Raw genomic sequence first — 23774 nt, forward strand, 5'->3', positions numbered from 1 at the left:
GATAGTTTTTGAAGTTACTGGGCTATTCTCCATTTTAATGTTCCTGGTGATAGTAAACCCTTTCATTGTTCCATTGTTACGGTGAAACTGGCACTTAGATTGGGCTTCCTTGATTTTAATGTGAGGGTCTGAGTATTGAGGGAGGAGGAATGAGAACCTGTGGTTTAATTGATCTGTAGTTACCCACATCACCTTCAGGTTCTGATTTTTCCTTTTGGGTGGGAAAAAGCTTATTCTCTCTGTGTGGTTGCTTAGGTTCTCTGTCTCTAGGAGAGACTATCCAGGAAACTTGCTTATCAGTAGGGCCATTTTGGGTGGTCCATTCAGTGTTCCAAACAGTGTAGTGGAAAGGAGGTCCTCAGTAGCATACTGTAAAACTTAGTCTTTTTTCTGTCCCAGTCATCATTTTATCAGTTACTTAGAAGATGACATAGTTGGCATGCTTATCAGTTCTTCATGCCACAGTGCTGGAAGAGAGAACTCATCTGTAAAGGCAGAATTAAGAAACAAAAGAGAAGGATCTAACATGAAAATAAACTAGTGAAAAAGGTAAAATAATATCTATGGGTTCAAAAAATTAACTGTACACCATGAAGATCAAACTAAAACAGCAGCACATATGAAAAAGATTGGGCTTTAGTTAATTAGAAGTAAAGTCAAGGAAAGAAAGAAAGCTGATAAAAACCCTAAGTTTATACAGAAAAGCCCCATTATCTTATCAATATCTTCAGTTTATATCTGTAGTAGCTGCATCTGCTGACATGCAGAGAGACATTAGGGATCTGAAGCCATTTCAAGGGAAAAGACTGGAATGGCAGGAGTACCCAAAATCATATTAGATGAGTCTTTTTCTACATTCAGCTTTGATAGGAAATTTAGGAGAATATAAGGGCTGTTTTCAAATATTTGTAGACTCTGTGGTCCAGAATATCAAGCAAAGTATAGTTTTTGGAAAAGAGATTTCAGGTCAATGTGAAGAGGAATTTCATGCTGGTCAGAGCTGTTCACGGAAGGCATGGGTTACCTTGTAAGCTGGTGAGCATGGTCATTTCATGTGGTGTTTGGTATTGGAAATCTCTTTCCAGGGAGGTTTTTGGTAGTAGTGTGTGTGTGCCTAATACTTTTTTCTCTCCCTTCCCCTAATTAGACATTCTTGTTTTTCTTTAAGGAAAGTTGGAGCGGGCGTGTAGATTTCATGGCTAGACTCTTGTTTTTAGCAGTGACAGATATCTGTGGGGAAGACCCCACTGTTCAGTGTCGGGCAGTTGATGAAGGGGTCCCAGTGACTGGAGCCCTCCCTGTAGGAGTGAGGTTCTGTTTCCATTCTGTGATTGACCCGTTTTGTTTTCATCAGACCGCCCTGGTGCCACTGTCATCGCCCATCTGATCTGGTGGAGGCGTGTGTGTGTGTGTGTGTATGAGGGGAGACAGGTATTCCTGAGAGTTGCATGACAAACACATGACTGTCAAATGACCATTTTACCTGGAAAAGATGAGACAGATGCCTTTCCCAAGGGCATAATTACGGGCTTTCCTCATCAAATGAGATGATTGTTTTCAGAGTCTTCAGAGTAACACTAAGCTTTTGTCCCTTTTATTTTATTTACTTTTTTTTTTAATTGTGTAGGCTGGAATGGGTGGAAAGAGCTGAGGCACTAGAGATGTTGGGGGCTGCAGTTAGAGTTTGGGGAGACCTGGGATCTGGGCAGTTGGAAGCCAGAAGAGAACGCTGACTGCTGAAGTGGAGATGCTGGGCGTTGGTATATTGGAAACCTGCTTGCCTATTTTAGAATTTTGCTGAGAGGCATTATTTCATGCATAACTTGTATCCATAGAAATGGATTGTTATTGGTGTGAATGATTTGGTCTCATCTTTGTGATAATAAAATGGTTTACAAGTCATTTTGAATGTATTCAAAATGCTTTGAATGTCAGTACGAGATGGAAGCAGGGAGTCAGGTAAATTGCATCTCTCAGTTGATGCATATTATAACTTGTGCCTGGTGTCTGACTCTCTTTGTAGGTGAGAACTCTTGGGGAGAGAGTGGTTCTATATGTTCTGAATCGAATTATTTATAGAAAGCAGGAAATGGAGAGAAATGAGATCCCATTCCTGTGTCATAGCAGTACTGATTATGCTAAGATTCTGTGGAAGAAAGGAGAGGCCATTGGGTTTTATTCAGTTAAGCCTACAGGTGAGTCTTTAAAAGTTATTTAAAATATGTATTATGTAAACTCACTTTCTGGACCCCACCTATATCAATGTCCCTTTTAAATTAGTATCTAAAGTACAAATTGAAATGATTTTATTCAGTATTTCTTGTGAGTGCTTTTATTCTATGTAAGTGAGGATTGTTAGGAAAAGTCTTGAAAAAAAGATTAAACATTTGACAGGAAAATTTTGCCACGTATGTGATGAAAGTTGTATATTGAGGCTCAAATTTGTCTTCTTTCCCTCTCATTTGCTTCCCTTTATTTAAAGGTCCTTGTTCTACTTCGATTCCTATTGCTGTCACTGTTACTGACTTTTTTCAAAGCCCCTTTCTACCTGTGGACCAGATGCATAGCCTTTCTCTTCTAGTTTTAGCTGATTCGGCCTGACAGATTAAAGGCAGCTTTGCTAATTACCATGAAAAACAAAGTGCTTTAATATATTTAGCGAATCCAAGCAGCTTTGACATCATTAATCTAGTCAAGTTTGGATTTCTGATCCCAGGACCCAACTACACCCTGTTCCTGAAAGACTAGAGCAGCTTCATCTTGCTGTATGTGTTCTCCTGTTCTTTTGGTTCCCTAGAGCTACTGGAGCCAGAAAAATCAAACCTGCTTAGTCCATGTGCATACATATTCCACACCTGACAACCACCAAGTAGCAAAAGCAGCCTTGTTCTGCGCCTCCGCCGAAAGACCATTCACAGAGAACACTCACATTATTTTTCTATCTTTTTTATATTTCAGACTTGCCAAATTTAGCTCTTGTGATTAAATGCCCTCTAAAGATCTTACCAAATTCCCTGCTGACTTGAAGGACAATTGTGACTAATAACCTTAATCATACAATTAGTGGACATTTATGATGAGAATAAGTATACATAGTCAACAAAAGGGAGGTCACTTTTTCTCAAGAATAAATAAAACTGTGATCTATAGTTTTAAATGGTTTGGTATAGTAAATAAGTCTCCGTTAGTATGCTGTTTTATTGTAGAAATTTGAAGCAGAACCAGTAATTATGTAACTCTAGAAAGATACCATCGTTTAGAGGCAGAATAATGATGTTTGTTTAGTGGAAGCCTAGTGCTGCATTGCATAAAGATATCACTTAATTGGTTTAAAATGGTCTCGTATATTTGGGGCTGGAGTCTGGTTCACTATATGCTTTATTTTATACAAGGTAATTCCTGTGGGGATTAGAGGCTTGTTGCTGCCACACTGGCTATAGCAGGGTTTCCTACTTGAAACTAGCTTATAGACATTTGAAGTACAGAAGAGTTTATGCTTCTCCATTTAGAGCATCTGTAGATGAAAGACACACAGTTAGAACAGGGCGCAGCATTCCCCTCTCAGTACTTCTGATCGGTACTTGATTGCAGGCGTTGGTCCCTCGTTGATGTGTGTTTGGGGCTCCTCCTCTGCTTTGGGGCCTGGCTTTTGTTTCCTTTCTCTGGTATTTAACTCAGTTTTATACGCTCCAGCTTCCAAGTACTACTTGTCTGCCCCTCTTAGCACCTTCCATTCTTCCCTGCTAACTGCACGGCCTGTTGCTTTGTCTTTTTCCACTCTAAGCTCTGGCTCTCATCAGCCAGAGAACAGTGGACTTAGATGTGATTATGCTAGCCTTTGAACCCTTAACCATCTAATTCAGTCTGGAAGTAGTTTTCTACAAAGGAAACCCAAATGTAAAATGATTTTAAAAAATTGTGTGGGACAAATACTGAAACACTTTGTGATAGAGCTGTTCTTAATGTATTGATACGTATCAGAAAAAACTGTACCAGCAGCAAAAAGGTAAAGTCTTTGTTAAATACATTTGTAGGTGAAGAAAAGTCTGTGATTATTTATGGTTTTTTAAATAGCAAATCAGTATATAGGGTTATTAGTAGGAACATAAAAATTATCTTGATATATAAGAGGAGACTTTGTTTATGAGGTCAAATCTAATTACAGGAAATGAAGTTCAAGAAAATATATAATTTTTGGGGGCCTAAAATAAATTATTATGAGGGATTTATAGTTTATCTTTTGGGTTAGGTAGATGTCAGATCATTAGAAATAATTTTTAACAGTAGATCACTGTATAATATCTGATACATAACTCTAAAGGGAGCTTGCAGAGTTGCATAACATCATTGTAATAAGATTTTCTGGTCCCTCCTATGGTTATTAAGCATTTTTATCTATAAAAATAAAAGAAACAGGATTAATACTTGTTGCATTTTGATAGTAAATAATATTTGTTCGTGGTCTCATAAACTGAAAAGAAAAAGGTAAGCTCTATATATTTAATTAAGAGAGAGATTTTCAGTAAAATTTTTTTTTTGCCAAATAGTTTTCCAAATGTATAATATACTTGTGTTTTGATCTGTCATATACTAATATTAATTATAATGAAAACTCAGAATTACTTTTGAATTGGTACTTAGAACCTTATGATTGCAAGGAATTTTAAAAATTTATATTAAAAAAATTTATATACAGATAATGTATTTACAGAGAAGAATGATTAGATAATCAACATATAACCCAAACATTAAAATATATTACATCAAGATAACGGTGTGTAGAATAAATAAAAGGCAGGATGGGGAGGAACGATGTAAATTTTTACTGTTAATGGTTAGGTCAGTAGTAAGGAACAGTTTGTTCAGTGTATGATGACAGTTATCAAATCAAATTGATAATAGTCTTTAGGGTCCATTTGATACATTTAAAAGAGTAGTGATAAAGTTTTTTTCTTTAATCAATATTGTTTGAGAAGGGATGGGGCGACTTCCCTGGCAGTCCAGTGGTTAAGACTCCACACTCATTACAGGGGACGTGGGTTCAATAATACCTGGTCAGGGAACTGAGATCCCCCCACATGTCCTAAGGCCAAAAAACAGATAGGAAACATAGTAAATTTATATAGAGAGTCCTGGCAGACACCATGTTAATTAATAGATTCTGGTTAACATTACCAAGAATAAAACACATCACTATTAGAGACCCCAGTATTGTATACTGAGAAGGATATCACATCTTTTCTGTACTATTTTTCACCAAAATGCATAATCTCAATTTTATCATGAGAAAACATTCAGTTCAATTCAGTTCAGTTGCTCAGTCGTGTCCGACTCTTCGTGACCCCATGAATTGCAACACGCCAGGCCTCCCCGTCCATCACCAACTCCCGGAGTTTACTCAAACTCATGTCTATCGAGTTGGTGACGCCATCCAACCATCTCATCTTCTGTCGTCCCCTTCTCCTCCTGCCCCCCAGTCCCTCCCAGCATCAGGGTCTTTCCAAATGAGTCACTTCTTCGCATCAGGTGGCCAAAGTACTGGAGTTTCAGCTTCAGCATCAGTCCTTCCAATGAACACTCAGGACTTATCTCCTTCAGGATGGACTGGTTGGATCTCCTTGCAGTCCAAGGGACTCTCAAGAGTCCTCTCCAACACCACAGTTCAAAAGCATCAATTCTTCGGCACTCAGCTTTCTACACAGTCCAACTCACATCCATTCATGACCACTGGAAAAACGATAGCCTTGACTAGACGGACCTTTGATGGCAAAGTAACGTCTCTGCTTTTTAATATGCTATCTAGGTTGGTCATAACTTTCCTTCCAAGGAGTAAGCGTCTTTTAATTTCATGGCTGCAGTCACCATCTGCAGTGATTTTGGAGCCCCCAAAAAATAAAGTCTGACACTGCTTCCACTGTTTCCCTATCTATTTCCCATGAAGTGATGGGACCAGATGCCATGATCTTAGTTTTCTGAATGTTGAGCTTTAAGCCAACTTTTTCACTCTCCTCTTTCACTTTCATCAAGAGGCTTTTTAGTTTCTCGTCACTTTCTGCCATAAGGGTGGTGTCATCTGCATATCTGAGGTTATTGATATTTCTCCTGGCAATCTTGATTCCAGCTTGTGCTTCTTCCAGCCCAGCGTTTCTCATGATGTACTCTGCATATAAGTTAAACAAGCAGGGTGACAATATACAGTCTTGAGTACTCCTTTTCCTATTTATAAAGCCAAATTGGAGGTTATTTTACAAAGTAACTGATCAGTAACCTCCAAAAGTATCAAGATGAAAGACAAGGAAGGGTGGAGGAAGTGTCAAGACCAGAGTTTGGGAGACATGAAACTTAAATACCACATGGAATCTTGGATTGGATTAGAAGTTGAATAAGGTCTGCAGTTTCACTGATAGTCTTTTATCAGTTTTGATGTCCTGGGTTTTGATAATAGTATTCTGGCTATGTAAGATGTTAACATTAGGAGCATTTGGATGAAGGGTGTGTGGGAACTGCGTATTTTTGAAACTTTTTGCTAAGTCTGAAATTATTTTTAAGATAAATAGTTGTTAAAAGTGAAGTTGCTCAGTTGTGTCTGACTCTGCGAGCCTATGGACTGTAGCCTACCAGGCTCTTCTGTCCATGGGATTTTACAGGCAAGAGTACGGGAGTGGGTTGCCACTTCCTTCTCCAGAGGATCTTCCCGACCCAGGGATCAAACCCGGGTCTCCCGCATTGTAGGCAGATGCTTTACCATCTGAGCCACCAGGGAAGTCTTACTAAAAATTACAGTCTTTATAATTGAAACTTATGATGGAAATTTTAGATGTTACCAAAGATGTATGAATACATGTTAATGTATTTCAAAATTATTTAATGGTTACATGAACAAAAAAGTTTCCTTTGAGGAATTTGACTTGTCCAAGACAAAAAAATATTCTAAGAGTGCCAGTTTAAATAGTTCCCCTGGGAAGGGTCCCAACTCATTGTCAGCAGCCCCCACCATGTACACTAGTCAACTTCTTAATGTCCCATTCTTAACTATGAACAAATAGCTTAGTTAGCATAAGTCATTAATATGAAAGATGAAGATCAAAACAAAAACAGAATAAAACCAGTTTGGGAAAAAAAAAAAAAAACCAGTTTGGAAGAGACAGATAATGCAAAAACAGAACAACTCTTAATATTTTTTGAATGTAAAAGTAGTTATTACATTTATGGAATGAGAACAATATCTATTAAAAAAAAAATGCCCAAGGCTTTCCTGCTGGTACAGTGGATAAGAATCTGCCTGCCAGTGCAGGGGACATGGATTCAATATCTGGTCAGGGGACTAAGATCCCACATGCCTTATGGCCAAAAAAAAAAAAGGAAACAGTAAATTTATGTAGAGCAATAATTTACGTAGAGCAATACCATGTTAATTAAGAGATCGTGGTCCGGGAAGATTCCACATGCCTTGGAGTAACTAGGCTCGAGACCCTCAATTGCTGTCAGTGAGCTGCAGCTGCTGAAGCCCCGTGTGCCTGGAGTGTGCTCTGCAACAAGAGGAGCTGGGACAGTGAGAAGCCAGTGCGCAGCAACGAAGAGGAGCCCCGCTCACCACAGCCTTTCCTGTGCTCAGCACACAGCCCCAGTGCAGCCAGAAGTAAATAGTTTACTTAAAAAAATAAAAGAGTGTCCATAGAGCACAACATAAGGAAGATAAAATCGATGTTGATTATAAAGGCGAGCAAGCATAGCAACAAAAACAGCAAAAACTCCTTAATGAAGGAAAATACAAAAGGAAGAAAAGATAAAATTAGGAGAACGATCTGAATAATAGATGTTTCAGAAGGAGAGAACAGCGGAACTTGAGGGGAGGAAATCACCAATGAAGTAGTTCAAGAAAACATCTCAGGAGTATAGAACATGCATATCCAAGTTAAAAAGGCCCTTTGAGCAGCCATCACAGTGAATTAAAATAGACCCACACTGAAGGTAGATTATTGTGAAATTTCAGAACATCTTGGATAGAAAAAAGATTTTGTGAGACTCCCCAAAGAGAGGGATTTATACTACATAGGATCAAGAATCAGAATGATTTAGATTTTTCAGTAGCAACACTGAATACTCTTTTAAGTGGACTAATGCCTTTAAGATATTGGGAGAAAGTGATTTTCAATGTAATTCTGTACCCAGATTATAAATGAAGTATGAGAGAGAAGGAAATTTCTACATAGTTAATTAAAAAAAAATTTTTTTTAATCTCTCATGCATCATTTTTCAGGAACCTAGAATTTATGCTCTGTTAAAATAAGGAAGAAAATCAAGAAAGAGATTAGGAAATTAAGGTGAGAAATATCCCCAAATCACAACTCTGATCATTCTGGGGCTTCTCTGTCCCGATTGGTAGCCATTAGCTTTATGTAACTGTTTAAATGGAAATTAGTTAAGATGAAATAAAATTGAAAATTGTTTCTCAGTCCTACTAGCCACAGTGTAAGTGTCCCATAACTGCATGTGGCTACTACACTGAAGAGAAGAGATATAGAAATTTCCATCATTGCAGAAAGTTCTTTTGGACAGCACTTTCCTAGAGATTTATTAATCTAGGTTGTAGTAGGTCAGAAAACTCTGGGTCATTGATTCAAAAATATGGAATACCTGATGTGTTTGCACTTATCAAGATGAGTTTTATAGTTAAGGGAGACTTTCTTAAGGGAAAAGTTAGAGGTAAACACTGATTAATGAGTGACAAATCACTGTAAGGAAAGATATTCCCATTTGAATGCAGAGTTCCAAAGAATAGCCAGGAGAGATAAGAAAGCCTTCCTCAGTGATCAATGCAAAGAAATAGAGGAAAACAACAGAATGGGAAAGACTAGAGATCGCTTCAAGAAAATTAGAGATACCAAGGGAATATTTCATGCAAAAATTGGCTCAATAAAGGACAGAAATGGTATGGACCTAACAGAAGCAGAAGATATTAAGAAGAGGTGGCAAGAATATACAGAAGAACTCTACAAAAAAGATCTTCATGACCCAGATAACCACGATGGTGTGATCACTCACCTAGAGCCAGACATCCTGGAATGTGAAGTCAAGTGGGCCTTAGAAAGCATCACTATGAACAAAGCTAGTGGAGGTGATGGAATTCCAGTTGAGCTATTTTAAATCCTGAAAGATGATGCTGTGAAAGTTCTGCACTCAATATGCCAGCAAATTTGGAAAACTCAGCAGTGGCCACAGGACTGGAAAATGTCCGTTTTCATTCCAATCCCTAAGAAAGGCAATCCCAAAGAATGCTCAAACTACTGTACAATTGCACTCATCTCACGTGCTAGTAAAGTAATGCTCAAAATTCTCCAAGCCAGGATTCAGCAATACGTGAACCGAGAACTTCCAGAAGTTCAAGCTGGATTTAGAAAAGGCAGAGGAACCAGAGATCAAATTGCCAATATCTGCTGGATCATCGAAAAAGCAAGAGAGTTCCAGAAAAACATCTATTTCTGCTTTATTGACTACGCCAAAGCTTTTGACTGTGTGGATCACAATAAACTGTGGAAAATTCTGAAAGAGATGGGAATACCAGACCACCTGACCTGCCTCTTGAGAAACCTGTATGCAGGTCAGGAAGCAATAGTTAGAACTGGACATGGAACAGACTGGTTCCAAATAGGAAAAGGAGTACATCAAGGCTGTATATTGTCACCCTGCTCATTTAACTTATATGCAGAGTACATCATGAGAAATGCTGGGCTGGAAGAAGCACAAGCTGGAATCAAGATTTCCAGGAGAAATATCAATAACCTCAGATATGCAGATGACACCACCCTTACGGCAGACAGTGAAGAGGAGCTAAAAAGCCTCTTGATGAAAGTGAAAGAGGAGAGTGAAAAAGTTGGCTTAAAGCTCAACATTCAGAAAACTAAGATCATGGCATCTGGTCCCATCACTTCATGGGAAATAGATGGGGAGACAGTGGAAACAGTGTCAGACTTTATTTTTGGGGGCTCCAAAATCACTGCAGATGGTGACTGCAGCCATGAAATTAAAAGATGCTTGCTCCTTGGAAGAAAATCTTTGACCAACCTAGATAGCATATTAAAAAGCAGAGACGTTACTTTGCCATCAAAGGTCCATCTATTCAAGGTTATGAATGTGAGTTGGACTGTGAAGAAAGCTGAGTGCCAACGAATTGATGCTTTTGAACTATGGTGCTGGAGAAGACTCTTGAGAGTCCCTTGGACTGCAAGGAGATCCAACCAGTCCATCCTGAAGGAGATCAGTCCTGGGTGTTCATTGGAAGGACTGATGTTGAAGCTGAAACTCCAGTACTTTGGCCACCTCATGCGAAGAGTTGAGTCTTTGGAAAAGACCCTGATGCTGGGAGGGACTGGGGGCAGGAGGAGAAGGGGACGACAGAGGATGAGATGGTTGGATGGCATCACCGACTCGATGGACATGGGTTTGAGTAAACTCACAGGGAGGCCTGGTGTGCTGTGATTCATGGGGTCGTAAAGAGTCGGACACTACTGAGCGATTGAACTGAACTGAACTGAATGAATCCAAAGAATGTCTGGAGGTTGTAAAGACCTCACCGGACCTACTCCCATAATATAAGATAACAGGATTAGCCAGAAGGTTTAATCCAGAGACTGTCCTTCGGCAGGATACATTATTGTTCTATAATCCTAAGGAATGTAGAGGAAAAGAGGTTTGTCCTTTTTTCCTCCTTGAGAATTCCAGACCCCTCTCTCCTCTGGAACCCCTAGACTTCTTATTAACCTACCTAGGAAATGACTCTCTCAATAGGGCAAGGCGTGTATAGGATGTGTGGTTATAGTATAGTGGGAATTATTGTTGTTCAGTCCCTAACTGGTGTCTGACTCTTTGCAACCCCCTGGCCTGCAGCATGTCAGGCTCCTCTGTCCTTCACTGTCTCCTGACGTTTGCTCAGATTCATGTCCATTGAGTTGATGATGCTGTCTAACCATCTCATCCTGTCGCTGCTGTATTGGGAGTCGGGTGTGTGAATGTGTTAACATTTAAAAGAATTCTCATCGTCCATACTGGGAAGTCAGTATCATGCCTAAAATGGAAAAATCAAGAAGTAGTAAGTTATTTAGAGATGTGGAAGTAAGTACTGAAAAAAGTCAAAGTGCTTATTTCTGGAGGATGGATAATGTGTTGGTGTGTGTGTGTTTTCCCCAACAAGTGTTAGGGGACTGTCGTGCGCTGACAGTGTATGTGTGAAACTTTGATGAAGAGTTAAAAGTGAGCACTATCAAAAGGACTATTCCCAGAGTCTAATTGGTGTCTGCCACAAAACCAGGTGAACTTTCTAGATCTCACAGGGCCTGTGATGATCAGGTCCACCTATTAAAAGCATTATACTAACTAGAAAACTGCTCAGGAGAAAAATCTCATACAGGTATGAAAAATAAAACAAAAGCACTTGTTAATTCAGTGAAAGTTCTGTTAACTGTCCTATGTCAAGAAAGATAAAAGATAATAAGTGTGTATAAATCAGATGTCACATTTTAGTGTAGAAAAACTGAGGGGAAAAAGTTTGAAGCCAGGTGCTATTTGGAAATACTTCTTATTTGGCCTCAAGTGTAAATCTCCTTGATCCAATTTGAAGACTCCTGTTTTGGAAAAACATAAGCCTATGAGGGAAGCACAATCTAATCAACACCTTTAAAATCAGTTTGTTAACTCGCTTCCAAAGGGATTTATTTATGATCGAATCAGGAGATGTATTTTTGGTTTTTGAAATTTCCGTTTGAAATAATATTTAGTGGAAGTGTTTTTTCCTCTCTTCATTTGCTATTAGCTTTTGTTACAACTTTCTAACTCCTTTTTACTTGGAGCTATAGCTGTGATCTTACCTCCTTTTTTGGACAGGTCACTTACTTTCTGTTCACTAAAATTTAGATTTCTGGCCCTTCTCTTTCAAGATTTTTTGAGGAATAACAAAAATGTGATATAAAATAATAACTATTGATAGTATATATTGTTTTTGTTGTTCAGTTGCTCAGTCATGTCTGACTCTTGGCGACCACATGGACTGCAGCATACCAGGCTTCCCTGTCCTTCACCATCTCCCAGAGCTTGCTCAAACTCATGTCCATTGAGTCGGTGATGCCATCCAACCATCTCATCCTCTGTTGTCCCCTTCTCCTCCTGCCTTCAATCTTTCCCAGCATCAGGGTGTTTAACTACCTTGAAGTGAGGTGCCCAGCTGCGATTCCTACTGCTGTGGGTGTAGTGGCATTTGGACCTTTAGCTGTTCCAGTGGCCCATCTAACAGAGTATGAGAGTTGTGAAAAATAACGAAATTATAAATTCTGTTTTAAGCCAGTACATTTGGGGATGGTTTGTGAGGCAGTAATAGGTAACTGAAGGATTGTGAGTCAGAAAGTCATCCACTACCCAGAAACAACTATGTGGCATTGTTATTTAAAAATGAAACTTTGTAATGTTAAGCTTTCCAGATTTGGTTTATTATAACAGCTCACGTTACCTTAACTGATTTACAAAGCATGAAGACTATAATGAGAATACCTCTCTAGTAGTATATGACGAGGTCTCATGTAAAGATATCTAACAGCATTATTTCCTTAGGATTCACTTTATGATGTGTGTCTGTGGAGACAGTCACACACTGGTGGCTTCATAAGGTATTAAGGCAGGTTTTATGAAGGTGAGAAGAGACAAATTCCTGGTTAGACAAAGAAATGGTGATTCCATGAAAAGAGAGAGTCATTCAGTTGTGACAGATTAGCTGTTCTTGAATTTGATACATTGATCCTGAATGGTATTGTGAAAATTTATTCATTTACTCGGAAGTTATTTGTATTTGCTATATTGATAGGGAAGGAAAAGGGGAAGGGGAGGAGGGTGAATAGGAGAAAGAGCAAGCAGCAGAAATTGAGAGATAGTAATAAAATGTTTGCAAACTCTATCCTCATGGAGCTTACATTTAAGAGAAGGAGATAGCAATGGATAGACAAATAGCTGATATGCTCTCAGGTGCTATGAAGAAAAACTAGATTAAAAGAATAGAGTGTTGGTACTATTTTAAATAGATGTACTATTTAAATAGACTAGTCAGGGCAAGCATCTCTGAAGGAAGTGAGGGAACAATGAGGGAAGAACTTCTTTTGAAGTTTCCAGAGAAGAGGTTTTTAGAGGTCTGAATTTCATTTTGGGTGATAGGAATCTGGTGGAGGATTTTGAGCATGGAAGTAACAATCTGGTTAGCCTTCTATAAAAGTAGCTGAGTTGTGTGGAAAACCAGAAAGAGAGATGGCAGGGTTAAGAGTGAAGTTAGTTAAGAGGCTGTTGCAGAAAACTCTGGTGAGAGGTGAAGAAAGGGGTAGAAGTCTTCATAATTAAGATAAATTATGAAGTCATTGCTGCAGTGTTTCTAATAGATTATGCGTGGGCTGTGAAGGAAGAGACAAGGATGAGAGCTCAGGTTTTGCTCTGAGCCCCTGGTAGAATGATGCTGAGATTTCCGGAAAAATTAGAAAACAGAAGGAGCAGGTTTGGGGAGTATATGAAAAATCTGATTATAAATAGTTTATTAGAGTCACATGTACAAATTTGTTCTTCCGTTTACATTTTTAAGCTTTATTAAGGTTCATTTACATGCTGTACAATTTACCCATTGTCGTTGTTCAGTTGCTCCATCTGGTCTGATTCTTTGCGACCCCATGGCCTGCAGGACACCAGGCTTCCCTGGCCTTTACCATCTCCTGGAGCTTGCTCAAATTCTTATCTATTGAGTCGGTGATACCATCCGACAATCTTGTCCTCTGTCGCCCCCTTCTCCTCCTGCCTTCAATCTTTCCCAGCTTCAGGGTCTTTTCTAGTGAGTCGGCTCTTTGCATCCGGTGGCCAAGTATGGAGCTTCAGTGTCAGTCCTTCCAATGAATATTCAGGGTTGATTTCCTGGTTTGATTTCTAGGATTGATTGACTGGTTTGATCTCCTTGCAGTCCAAGGGACTCTCAGGAGTCTTCTCCAACACCACAGTTCAAAAGCATCAGTTCTTTGACACTCAGCTTTCTTTATTGTCCAACTCTCACATCCATACATGACTGCTGGAAAAACCATAGCTTTGAATATGCAGACCTCTGTCTCCTAAGTAATGTCTCTGCTTTTTAATACCGTGTAGGTTTGTCATAGCTGTTCTTCAAGGAGCAAGTGTCTTTTAATTTCATGGCTGCTGTCACTGTCTACAGTGATTTTGGAGCCCAAGAAAATAAAATCTGTCACTGTTTCTATTGTTTCCCCATCTGTTTGCCATGAAGTGATGGGACCTGATGCCATGATCTTGGTTTTTTGAATGTTGGGGTTTAAGCCCGCTTTTTCACTCTCTTCTTTCACTCTCATCAAGAGGCTCTTTAGTTCCTCTTCACTTTCTCCCATAAGGTGGTGTCATCTGCACATCTGAGGTTACTGATATTTCTCCCAGCAATCTTGATTCCAGCTTGTGCTTTATCCGGCCCGGCATTTCTCATGATGCACGCTGAATAGAAGTTACATAAGCAGGATGACAGTATAGCCTTGACGTACTCCTTTCTCGATTTGAAACCAGTCTGTTCCATGTCCGATTTTAACTGTTGCTTCTTGACCTGCCTACAGGTTTCTCAGGAGGCCGGTAAGTTGGTCTGGTGTTCCCATCGCTATTTTTATGTCTTCTTGACTATAGCCAACATGGTAGGTGTGAAGTGGCATGGCCCTGTCATTTTGACTCGCATTTACTAAATGGCTAAGGATGTTGAGCGTCTTTTCACGTGTGTCTTTTTCATTATTGTGTCTTCTTCGAGATATCTGTTCAAATCCTTTACCCGTTTTTAAATTGTCTTTTTTTTTTTTCCTTTTTTTTCCCTTCTCGCTTTATTGTGGTATAACCGACTTACAAAAAGTTAACCATGTTGAAAGTTTAGTTCGTTATGTTTTTGACTTACGTATACAGCTGTGATACTATCACTACAATCAAGAGAGTAAACAGATCTCTTATTCCCAAAAGTTTCTTTATGCCTCTTTGTAACCATCCTTCCTTCCTCAATTTGTCCTCAAGGAAACACTTATCTGCTGTCTGTTGTTATATATTAGCCTGCTTTCTAGATTTTTATAAATTAGAATCATATAGTACCTTTTTTTTGGTCTGAGTTTTCTTTCAGTATGATTTTTTTTGAGGGCCATCCTGTTATAATTCACATATCATTGAGTTTACCCTTCAGTGATTTTCAGCATGTTCACAGAGTCGTGCAACCATCAGTACTGTCTAATTCAAAAATATCTTCATCACCTCAAGAATTCCTGTACCCTTTAGCTGCCACTTCTCATTTCCTTTTTCTTGGAATTCCTGGAAGCCACTAATCTCCTTTCTGTCTAGATTATCTATCTTAAAATATGTTTTTTAATCTTATTTTATTGTGGTAAGAACACTTAACAGAAGATCTACTGTCTTCACAGATTTTTAACTATAGATTACAATATTGTTGACTATAGATGTAGTGTTATAAAAAGCACATCTCTAGAACTTGGCATTACTGAAACTTTAAATCCATTGACAACTGCCCAGTTTTCCCTCACTCTGCCCTTGACACCCATTGTTCTGCTCTCTGCCTCTGTGAATTTGACTGTTTAAAATGTCTCATATAATTGGAATCATGCAGTGTTTGTCCTGTGGCTGACTTAGCATAATGTCCTCAAGGTTCATCCATGTTGTTGTATATTGCAGATTTACATTTTTTTGAAGCTGTAGGTATGTATCCTACACACACACACACACACACACACACACCCCACCCCCTCCCAAATTTTCTTTATCCATTCATTCATCAATGGACCTTTAGGTTGTTACCACACCTTGGCTGTTGTTAATAATGCTGCAGTGAACATTGAATTGCTAATCTCTTTGAGATACTGCTTTCAATTATTTTGGATTTATACCCAGGAATGGGATAGCTGGATCTGTGATAGTTCTATTTTTAATCCTTTGAGAAGCCTCTGTGCTTTTTTTCATAGTGGCTACACCATTTTGCATTCCCAATAATAGAATACAAGTGTTCCAGTTTTCCATAGCCTTGTTAGCATTTGTTGTCTTTTGTTTTGCTGGTAGCAGTCCTGATACGTGTGAGGTGATACTCATTTGATTTGCTGTTACCCTGATGATTTGAGACATTGAACATGTTTTATATACCTGTTGGCCATTTGTATGTCTTTGGAGAAATGTCTGTTAAATCCTTAGCTCGTTTTTAAGTTGGGTTTTATTTGTCTTTTTATTAGTGAGTTGTTAAGCATTTTTCATATATTCTAGATAGAAGTCCCATATCAAATACATAATTTGAGAGGATTTTCTCTCATTTTGTGGATTGTCTTTTTACTTTCTTGTTGATGTCCTTTGAAGCACTAGTTTTTATAAAGTCCAGTTATCTTTTTATGTGTCACTTTTGCTTTTGGTGTTATAGCTAAGAAGACTTTTCCTGATCTAAGGTGATGAAGATTTACTGCTGTGTTTTATGCTAAGATTCTTGTAGTTTCAGCACTTAAAGTTATGTTTATGTCCCATTTGCAGTTAATTTTTGTATGTGGTCTAAAAAAGCGGAGTGGAGCCCAACATCATTCTTTTGCATATGTGGATATCCATTTGGCCCACCCCCATTCATTTTAAAAACACTGTTGTGTTTCCAGAGAAATGCCTTGGGACTCCTGTCAAAAATCAGTTGACCAAAAATAAGAGGTTTTGTTTCTGCAGCTTCTATTCTGTTGATTGCTATTTATTCTTGTGCCAGTACCACACTGGCTTGATTACTGTAGCTTTGTAACTTTTAAAATGGGAAGTCTTTAAATTGGGAGTCTTCCAACTTTGCTCTTCTTTGTTAAGATTATTTGGGTCATTTGTGTTTTTTTGCATTTCCATATGAGTTTTAGGATTACTTTGTCAATTTCTGCAAAAAATCCAGCTGGAATTTTGAACCTATGGGTCAGTTTGGGGTGTGTTGACACCAGTGTTGTCTTCTGAATCATGAACAATGGGATGTCTTTCCAGTTATTTAACTGTTCTTTAATTCCTTTGGTTTTTTGAAAAATTAATTACTTAGTTTTGGCTGTGATGGGTCTTCACTGCATCCCAGGGGCTCTTTGTTGCTGTGCATGGGCTTTCTCTAGTTGGGGTGAGCGGGGGCTACTCTCTAGTTGTGGTGTGCGGGCTTATCATTGCAGTGACCTCTCGTTGCAGAGCAGGGATTCAGGAGTGCTTTAGTGGGCTTTAGTAGTTGTGGCATATGGCCTTAGTTGCTCTGCGGCATGTGGGATGTTCCCTAACCAGGGAAGGAATCTGTGTCCTCTGCATTGCCGGGCAAATTCTTAACCCCTGGACCACCAGGGAGGTCCCTAATTTCTTTTAAATGTTTGTAGTTTTCAGTTTTGTATTCTTGCCAAATTTATTCCTGAGTATTTTATTATTTGGTGATGCTGTTGTTAGTGGAATTGTTTTCTTAATTTCATTTAAAGATTGTTCATTGCTGGTGTCTAGAAATACAATTGAATTTTTTTTTTTTTTTGGCCACTCTGCAAGGCATGTGAGGGTCTAGATCCTAGTTCCCCAACCAGGGATCAAACCCAGGCACCCTTTAGTGGATGCCCGAGGTGTTAAGCACTGCATTGCCAGGGAACTCCTTAATTGATTTTTGTATATTGATCTTATATCCTATAATCTTGCTGAACTTTATGAACTACCAGTTTTAATAATTCTTTAGTGAATTTCTTAAGATGAAAATCTTAAGGTCTATATACAAGAAGGTTTTCTTTCTTTCTTTCTAGGTGCTTTTCATTTCCGTTTCTTGCCTAATTGCCCTGCTAGAACCTCCTTAAGATATTAAATAAAAGTGGTGAGAATTAACATTTTTATCCTGTTCTTGATCTTAGGGAAAAATATCTGGTCTTTCACCATTAAGTGTGGTTTTTATTAGCTGCGGGGTTTTTCATAGATCCCTTTATCAGACTGAAGATGTTGAGTATTTCTATCATGAATGTGCTGGATTTTGTCTAATGCTTTTTCTCTGTAGTTGGAGATGACTGTGTGTTTTTTGTTGTGTTTACATTTATATGAGCTCTTCCATTCATCCTGGAGTAAGTTTCATGCATTACAGAAATAAAAGATTGTGATCATAAGCATTTGAATAAATGTTAGAAACCGTGAGAGTAGGTGAGATTACCTAGAGAGAGCATATAGAAAAAGGTTGCCAAAGGTGAAATTCTGAGGAGTATAAATATGCAAGCTGCCTCTTGTGCAATGCTAAATTAAATTTCATTTCAACTAGATTTTTAATGAAAAGTTCATCTAAGGTTGTAGGGGGTTTTTTTCCCTTTACTAATCACTAAATAATTTTGCTGTTGATGTGTCTGAAGAATCTCTGGTAACTTGGGAAGTTTTTCTGCCCTTTATTTAATTTCTCTTATATCTGGATAGAAGCTGATAGAAATATAAAAATAAGAATTTAAGGTGTAGTCACAAGAAGATAATTAGCATGGTTTTTTGAAATGAATATGTACATGGTGAGTAAGTAGAACTTTAGACTTTGTGAAAACTGTTAGTTCCATAAATTGACCTTGTTAACACTATTAGCTGCTAGACTCTACCTTTTCTCTATTTAAAGGAATGTTTGTGTAAAGATAGAAAAAAATCAATTTGTGGGAAATTTACTTCATATATTTGATATTCTGAGACATGTACAAGGGTAAAAGCAATAGATCTTCAGTGTTACGAACTAGATATGATTCTCTTCTCATTTTTGCTTTGTTCTTTGAATTAATGTTACTTTTAAAGTAATGTCTCTTGATTTCTTTATCACTTCTAGCAGTTACTATGCAAGAACCCTAATTTTAAGACATTAAAAAAGCTAGTCACAGTAGCTTGTTGGTGAGGCTATCCGTTAGACTAATAAAAAATTTTATGTATTTATTTTGAATTTATTGAGTATAATTGATAAGTTGAGTTGTGATTTGATACACATTGCAAAATATTCACCATAATCATTATATTAATTGCCTAACATGGTTGCCATTTTCTTTCTTCCTTCTTTTCTCTTATATGTATAATATGTGTGTGTGTGTGTGTGTGTGTGTGTGTGTGTAATTTTATTTATTTTTGTCTGCGTTGTGCCTTTGTTGCTATGCAGGGTTTCCTCGAGTTGCAGCGAGCAGGGGTGCTCTCTGGTTGGGGTGTGCGGGCTTCTCATTGCGTGGCTTCTCTTGTTGGAGAGCATGGGCTCTAGGGTGCTCAGGGTTAACTAGCTGTGGCTTCCTGGCTCTAGAACACAAGTGCTGTAGTTCCTGTACTGGGCTCAGCTGCTCCATGGCATGTGAGATCTTCCTGGGCCAGGGATCGAACCCCTGTCGCCTGCATTGGGTTTTACCTACACATATTTACAACTGAGCCACCAAAGAAGCCCTCTTCCTTTCTTTTTTGAGATGCTAATGCTTAATATCTACTTTTTTTTTCGGTTTGCATACTTGGTTCTGTCCAACTCGTTTCTACTCCATGTACTGTAGCCTGCCAGGCTCCTCTGTCATGGAAGTTTTTAGACAAGAATACTGGAGTGGGTTGCCCTTTCCTCCTCCTGGAGATCTTCCCTACCCAGAGATCAAACCCGAGTCTCCTGTGGCTCCCGCATTGGCAGGTGGATTCCTTGTCACTGAGCCACCTGGAAAGCCTGAGATCTACCTTTTTAATAAATTTAATGTGTGTAAAGCAGCATTGTTAATTACAGCCACTGTGTAAGACATTTGGACCCTTCCTGGTGTCCTAACTGAAGAACAGCGGTTCAGATCTAAGTACGTAACAGCGAGTCACCTGTTTTGAATTTAAATTAGTTGTCTTAGTGTGTGTGCCTGGTCGCTCAGTCGTGTCTGACTCTTTGTGACCCCATGGACTGTATAGCCCACCGGGCTTCTCTGTCCATGGCGATTCTCCAGGCAAGAATCCTGGAGTGGATAATCTCTTGCAGAGATTATTGCAAAAAGTTATTGAAGTTCTCCAGTTTAATAATAAGTAATTCATTATTTGGTTGAACTTAAAAAGCCTTGCTATATTGACCATCTCATCAAATTATGTGATTGGTTAAAAGTTAATTTGTGAAAGGTTTGGTGCTTGAAAATTTGTTTCTTTCTTGAACTACAACATTGTAAGTATCCAAAATCACATGAATAATATAACTGAGAATAATTGTTTTACTTGAAGTACTAAAAGAGTAGAATAACAACTGATAGCTAAGTTAGAAAGTGGGATACTCCACCATGATGTCCTCTTCTTATAAACTATCTTAAGATACATTATAGAAGCTTATACATCTATTTGATGGGTCAAAACCCAAATCAGGGTTCTCAAAAGACAAATCAGTGTAACTCTGTAATATAATGAGGGGAGGCATATTTAGTTACTACTACAAACATTTCTCCTATTAAACCTTAAATGTACAGGATAGTTTAAAAAGTGTATTCACAGAGGAAAGATTGCTGACTTAGCTGTTTCTAAAACCATTGTTTCCATTTAGTCCTAATCCATAGTCCTTAAAAATTTGGAGAACTAATTCACTTCTTTGCCGTCATTAAGTAGATAAAAATGAAACTGTACTCACTAGGGAAAAAGTAAAGGGAAAAGATGAATATTCACGTATTAAGGTTGGAATTAGATACTTCGTGTACTTATGCAATCACCAAATGCTCTTTAAATTTTAATAGTTGATGAGCTTTGAAGTTGTACAGGTCTATGGACAGAGATATGTATTCAAGCATACAGTTCATCAAATGGTAACAGTTAATTTGCATGAGATACTGTTGGCAGCTGTAAAATACGCACTTCTTCTCATCATCTCAGGTATACATTATGATATGTAATAGCTGGAAAGCATTTTATATTGTAAAATTTATGCATTGATTTAAGATTCGTGATGTAAGAAAAAATAACCAATTTCAGATTTAACTCATGTTCTCTAAATATATATACCTACATGGTCTTTTAAATGTGAAAAATTGTTGGATTTCTGTTTTATGACTGCAGGAAGCACATGTGCCTCGTTTCTTACCCAAAGCTACCAACTGCCAGTTCTGGATACAATGTTTGTAAGAAAGAAATATCGAGGCAGAGACTGTGGGCTTCACATGCTGGAGGACTTTGTTGACTCCTTTACAGAAGATGCACTTGGCTTGCGGTATCCCCTGACCTCGCTCATGTACATAGGTAATTGGATTAAGTTTTTAGAGCGTTAAACTTGTCTCAGTGTCATTTCGGACTTGTTTCTGCACTTAAACGTGTGTATGTCAGTATTAAGTAAATTACATTCTTGACTCTCCAGGGTCAAGAGAGTCTATGTGCCCTTACCTCACATAAATGGCATTTTGCAAATGTGCCCTTAACCTCACGTGAATGACATTTTGAGGGTATGGTAGCTTTTTTAAAGAAATTGAAATAGAATTCACATACCATTAAATCCACCTGCATAAAGTGTACAGTTCAGTGGTTTTATTATTTCACAGCTTGCAACCATAACCACTATCTGATTTTGGAACATTCTCAACATCCCCAAAAGCTCTGTACCAGTTAGCAGTGACTCTTTCATTCCTCCATTCCTTCATCCCCTAGCAACCAACAACTGATCTGTTTTCTGTGTCTATGGATTTAGCTATTCTGGAGATTTCATATAAATGTAATTGTATGATATATTGTAAGTTCTTTGTGTCTAACTTCTTTCATTTTGCATAAATGTATTCAAGGTTCATCCATGTTGTAGTCTGACTCAGTGCTTCATTTTTTTTTTAATGGCTGAGAAATATTCTATTGTGTGGATATGCCATCATCAGTTGATAGACTTGGATTGTTTCCACTTTTTAGATATTAGAAATAATGCTACTGTGAACATTTGTGCAGTTTTTGTGTGACCATTGCTCTGGTGTATATCTAGGTGTGGATGAAATAGCTTGGTCATAACCTTGCCAAACTGTTCTGAAAGCAACTGCACCGTTTTACATTCTCGTAAACATTGTATGAGGGTTGTAGTTTCTCTACATCCTCACCAATGTGTACTATTATTTGTCCTTTTAATTTTTTAAGTTTTGATCACATTGCAAGGCTTATGGGATCTTAGTTGCCTGATGGGATTGAACCCTCACTCTTGGCAGTGAAAGCACAGAGTCCTAACCACTGGACTGCTGGAAAATTCCCATTATTTGTGTTTTTTACTATAGCCCTCTCAGTGGATGTGGAGTGGCATCTCATTGTCTTGATGTGCGTTTGGTGTTGAACATATTTTCATGTGCTTATTAGTCATATATGTATCATCTTTGGAAAAATGTATATTTAGATCCTTTAGCCATTCTTTCTTTGGGTTATTTGTTATTTGTCTGTGGTAGGTTTTGTTTTTTTTTTTTTGGTCGTGCTGCAACACATGTGGGAACTCATTTCCCTGACCAGGGATCAGACCCTCACCCCTTCTGTTAGAGGTGCAGAGTCTTAACCACTGGACCACCAGGGGAGTCCCTGTGGTAGCTTTTTAAATTAAAAAATTCATATATACAAAAAAAGTAGGCGGTAACAAAATACTCATGTATCGTCCAGCATGTAGCATCCCTGAGAAGTGGATTTTTGCCAGTGTAGTTGTACTCCTGTCCTATCCAATTAGCTTATTCCCTCCGTTCCTTGAAATAAGCACTGTAGGGCATGGAGTTAGAGAAGGCGAGGTTCAGGAAAAGGAGGAGACCGGCCCTGTACGGGGAACAGGTCACCTTTAATGAGGCGAGAAGGGGCAGCGGTCAGATGAGCGAGCTGCTGCATCTCCCCAAGAAAAGAGTAAGTATACACAGGCATGTATGTGGAAATCTACTGTCTTAAGGGGGCCTGTTCTCCAAGGTTGTTCAGAGTAGTTCTCTCTTAAACGGCTGGGGCAAGGAATTCTGGAGATGGGCCAGAGGCTGGACAGGCTGGGAGCTGGGCAAATCAACCTTAATGTCCATTTTTTTTTCTTCGGGTGAGAGAGTTCTTTGTTTTGCATAGAATGGTAGGGAGGACCTGGAGGGGAGTTTAACTCCAGGCTATTTTGAGCAGTGTAACTTTCCTTCAAACACTGTCCTTAATTTGGCATTTCTTTTCCCCATGCATTTATTATACACACACACACACACACACACACACACACACACACAGTCCAACAGTGTCATGTTTTTTTAATCATCTTTTTCGTGTGTGGCTTCGTTGGGTTTTAGTTGCATTGGGTGGGCTCTTTAGCTGTGGCATGTGGGCTTAGTTGCCCCAAGGCATGTGGGATCTTGGTTCTCCAACCGGGGATCACACCCGAGTGCCCTGCATTGGAGGGCGTATTCTTGACCACTGGACCACTGGGAAGTCTCGGTGTCATACTGTTTTGCATGTTTAAGGACTTCAGGGAATTCCCTGGTAGTCCAGTGGTTAGGACTCTGCTTTCCGTGCCAAAGCCCTAAATGCAGTCCTTGAAAATCAATTAAAAAAAAAACTTTATATAAATAATATGTACTGAATGAATTCTGCAGTTTGCTTTTTCTACTCATCTTTATAAGATTTATTCCTATGGATTCATGTAGCTCAATTTACTCTTTTTTAATGCTGTTTCTATTGTGTGGATGTATTTTGCTGTTGTGTTTTAAAAGCCATTAGTGGATTTATATTTGTATTTGTATGAAGCCTGTAGTACTTCTCTTTTCTTAGTGAAGTAAGATTTGATACTGAAGAGTGATTTGTGTGAAAACTTT

General features: G+C 38.5%; 1 protein-coding gene across 8 annotated transcripts in view; it reads left to right on the forward strand.

Annotated features, from left to right (window-relative positions):
* The window catches only part of FAM169A (family with sequence similarity 169 member A), a 67152-nt gene that overhangs the window by 21843 nt on the left and 21535 nt on the right, over positions 1-23774 (forward strand). For 6 of the 8 annotated variants that reach the window (XM_043489201.1, XM_043489204.1, XM_043489207.1 and 3 more), the window contains 2 exons: positions 2024-2195; positions 21055-21234. In XM_043489201.1, coding sequence (XP_043345136.1) covers positions 2024-2195; positions 21055-21234 — 352 coding nt within the window. The remainder of the gene's footprint in view (positions 1-2023; positions 2196-21054; positions 21235-23774) is intronic. The other 2 variants (XM_043489208.1, XM_043489209.1) reach the window with 1 other exon arrangement.

Source organism: Cervus canadensis, chromosome 16, assembly GCF_019320065.1.
Source record: "Cervus canadensis isolate Bull #8, Minnesota chromosome 16, ASM1932006v1, whole genome shotgun sequence".
NCBI lineage: Eukaryota > Metazoa > Chordata > Mammalia > Artiodactyla > Cervidae > Cervus > Cervus canadensis.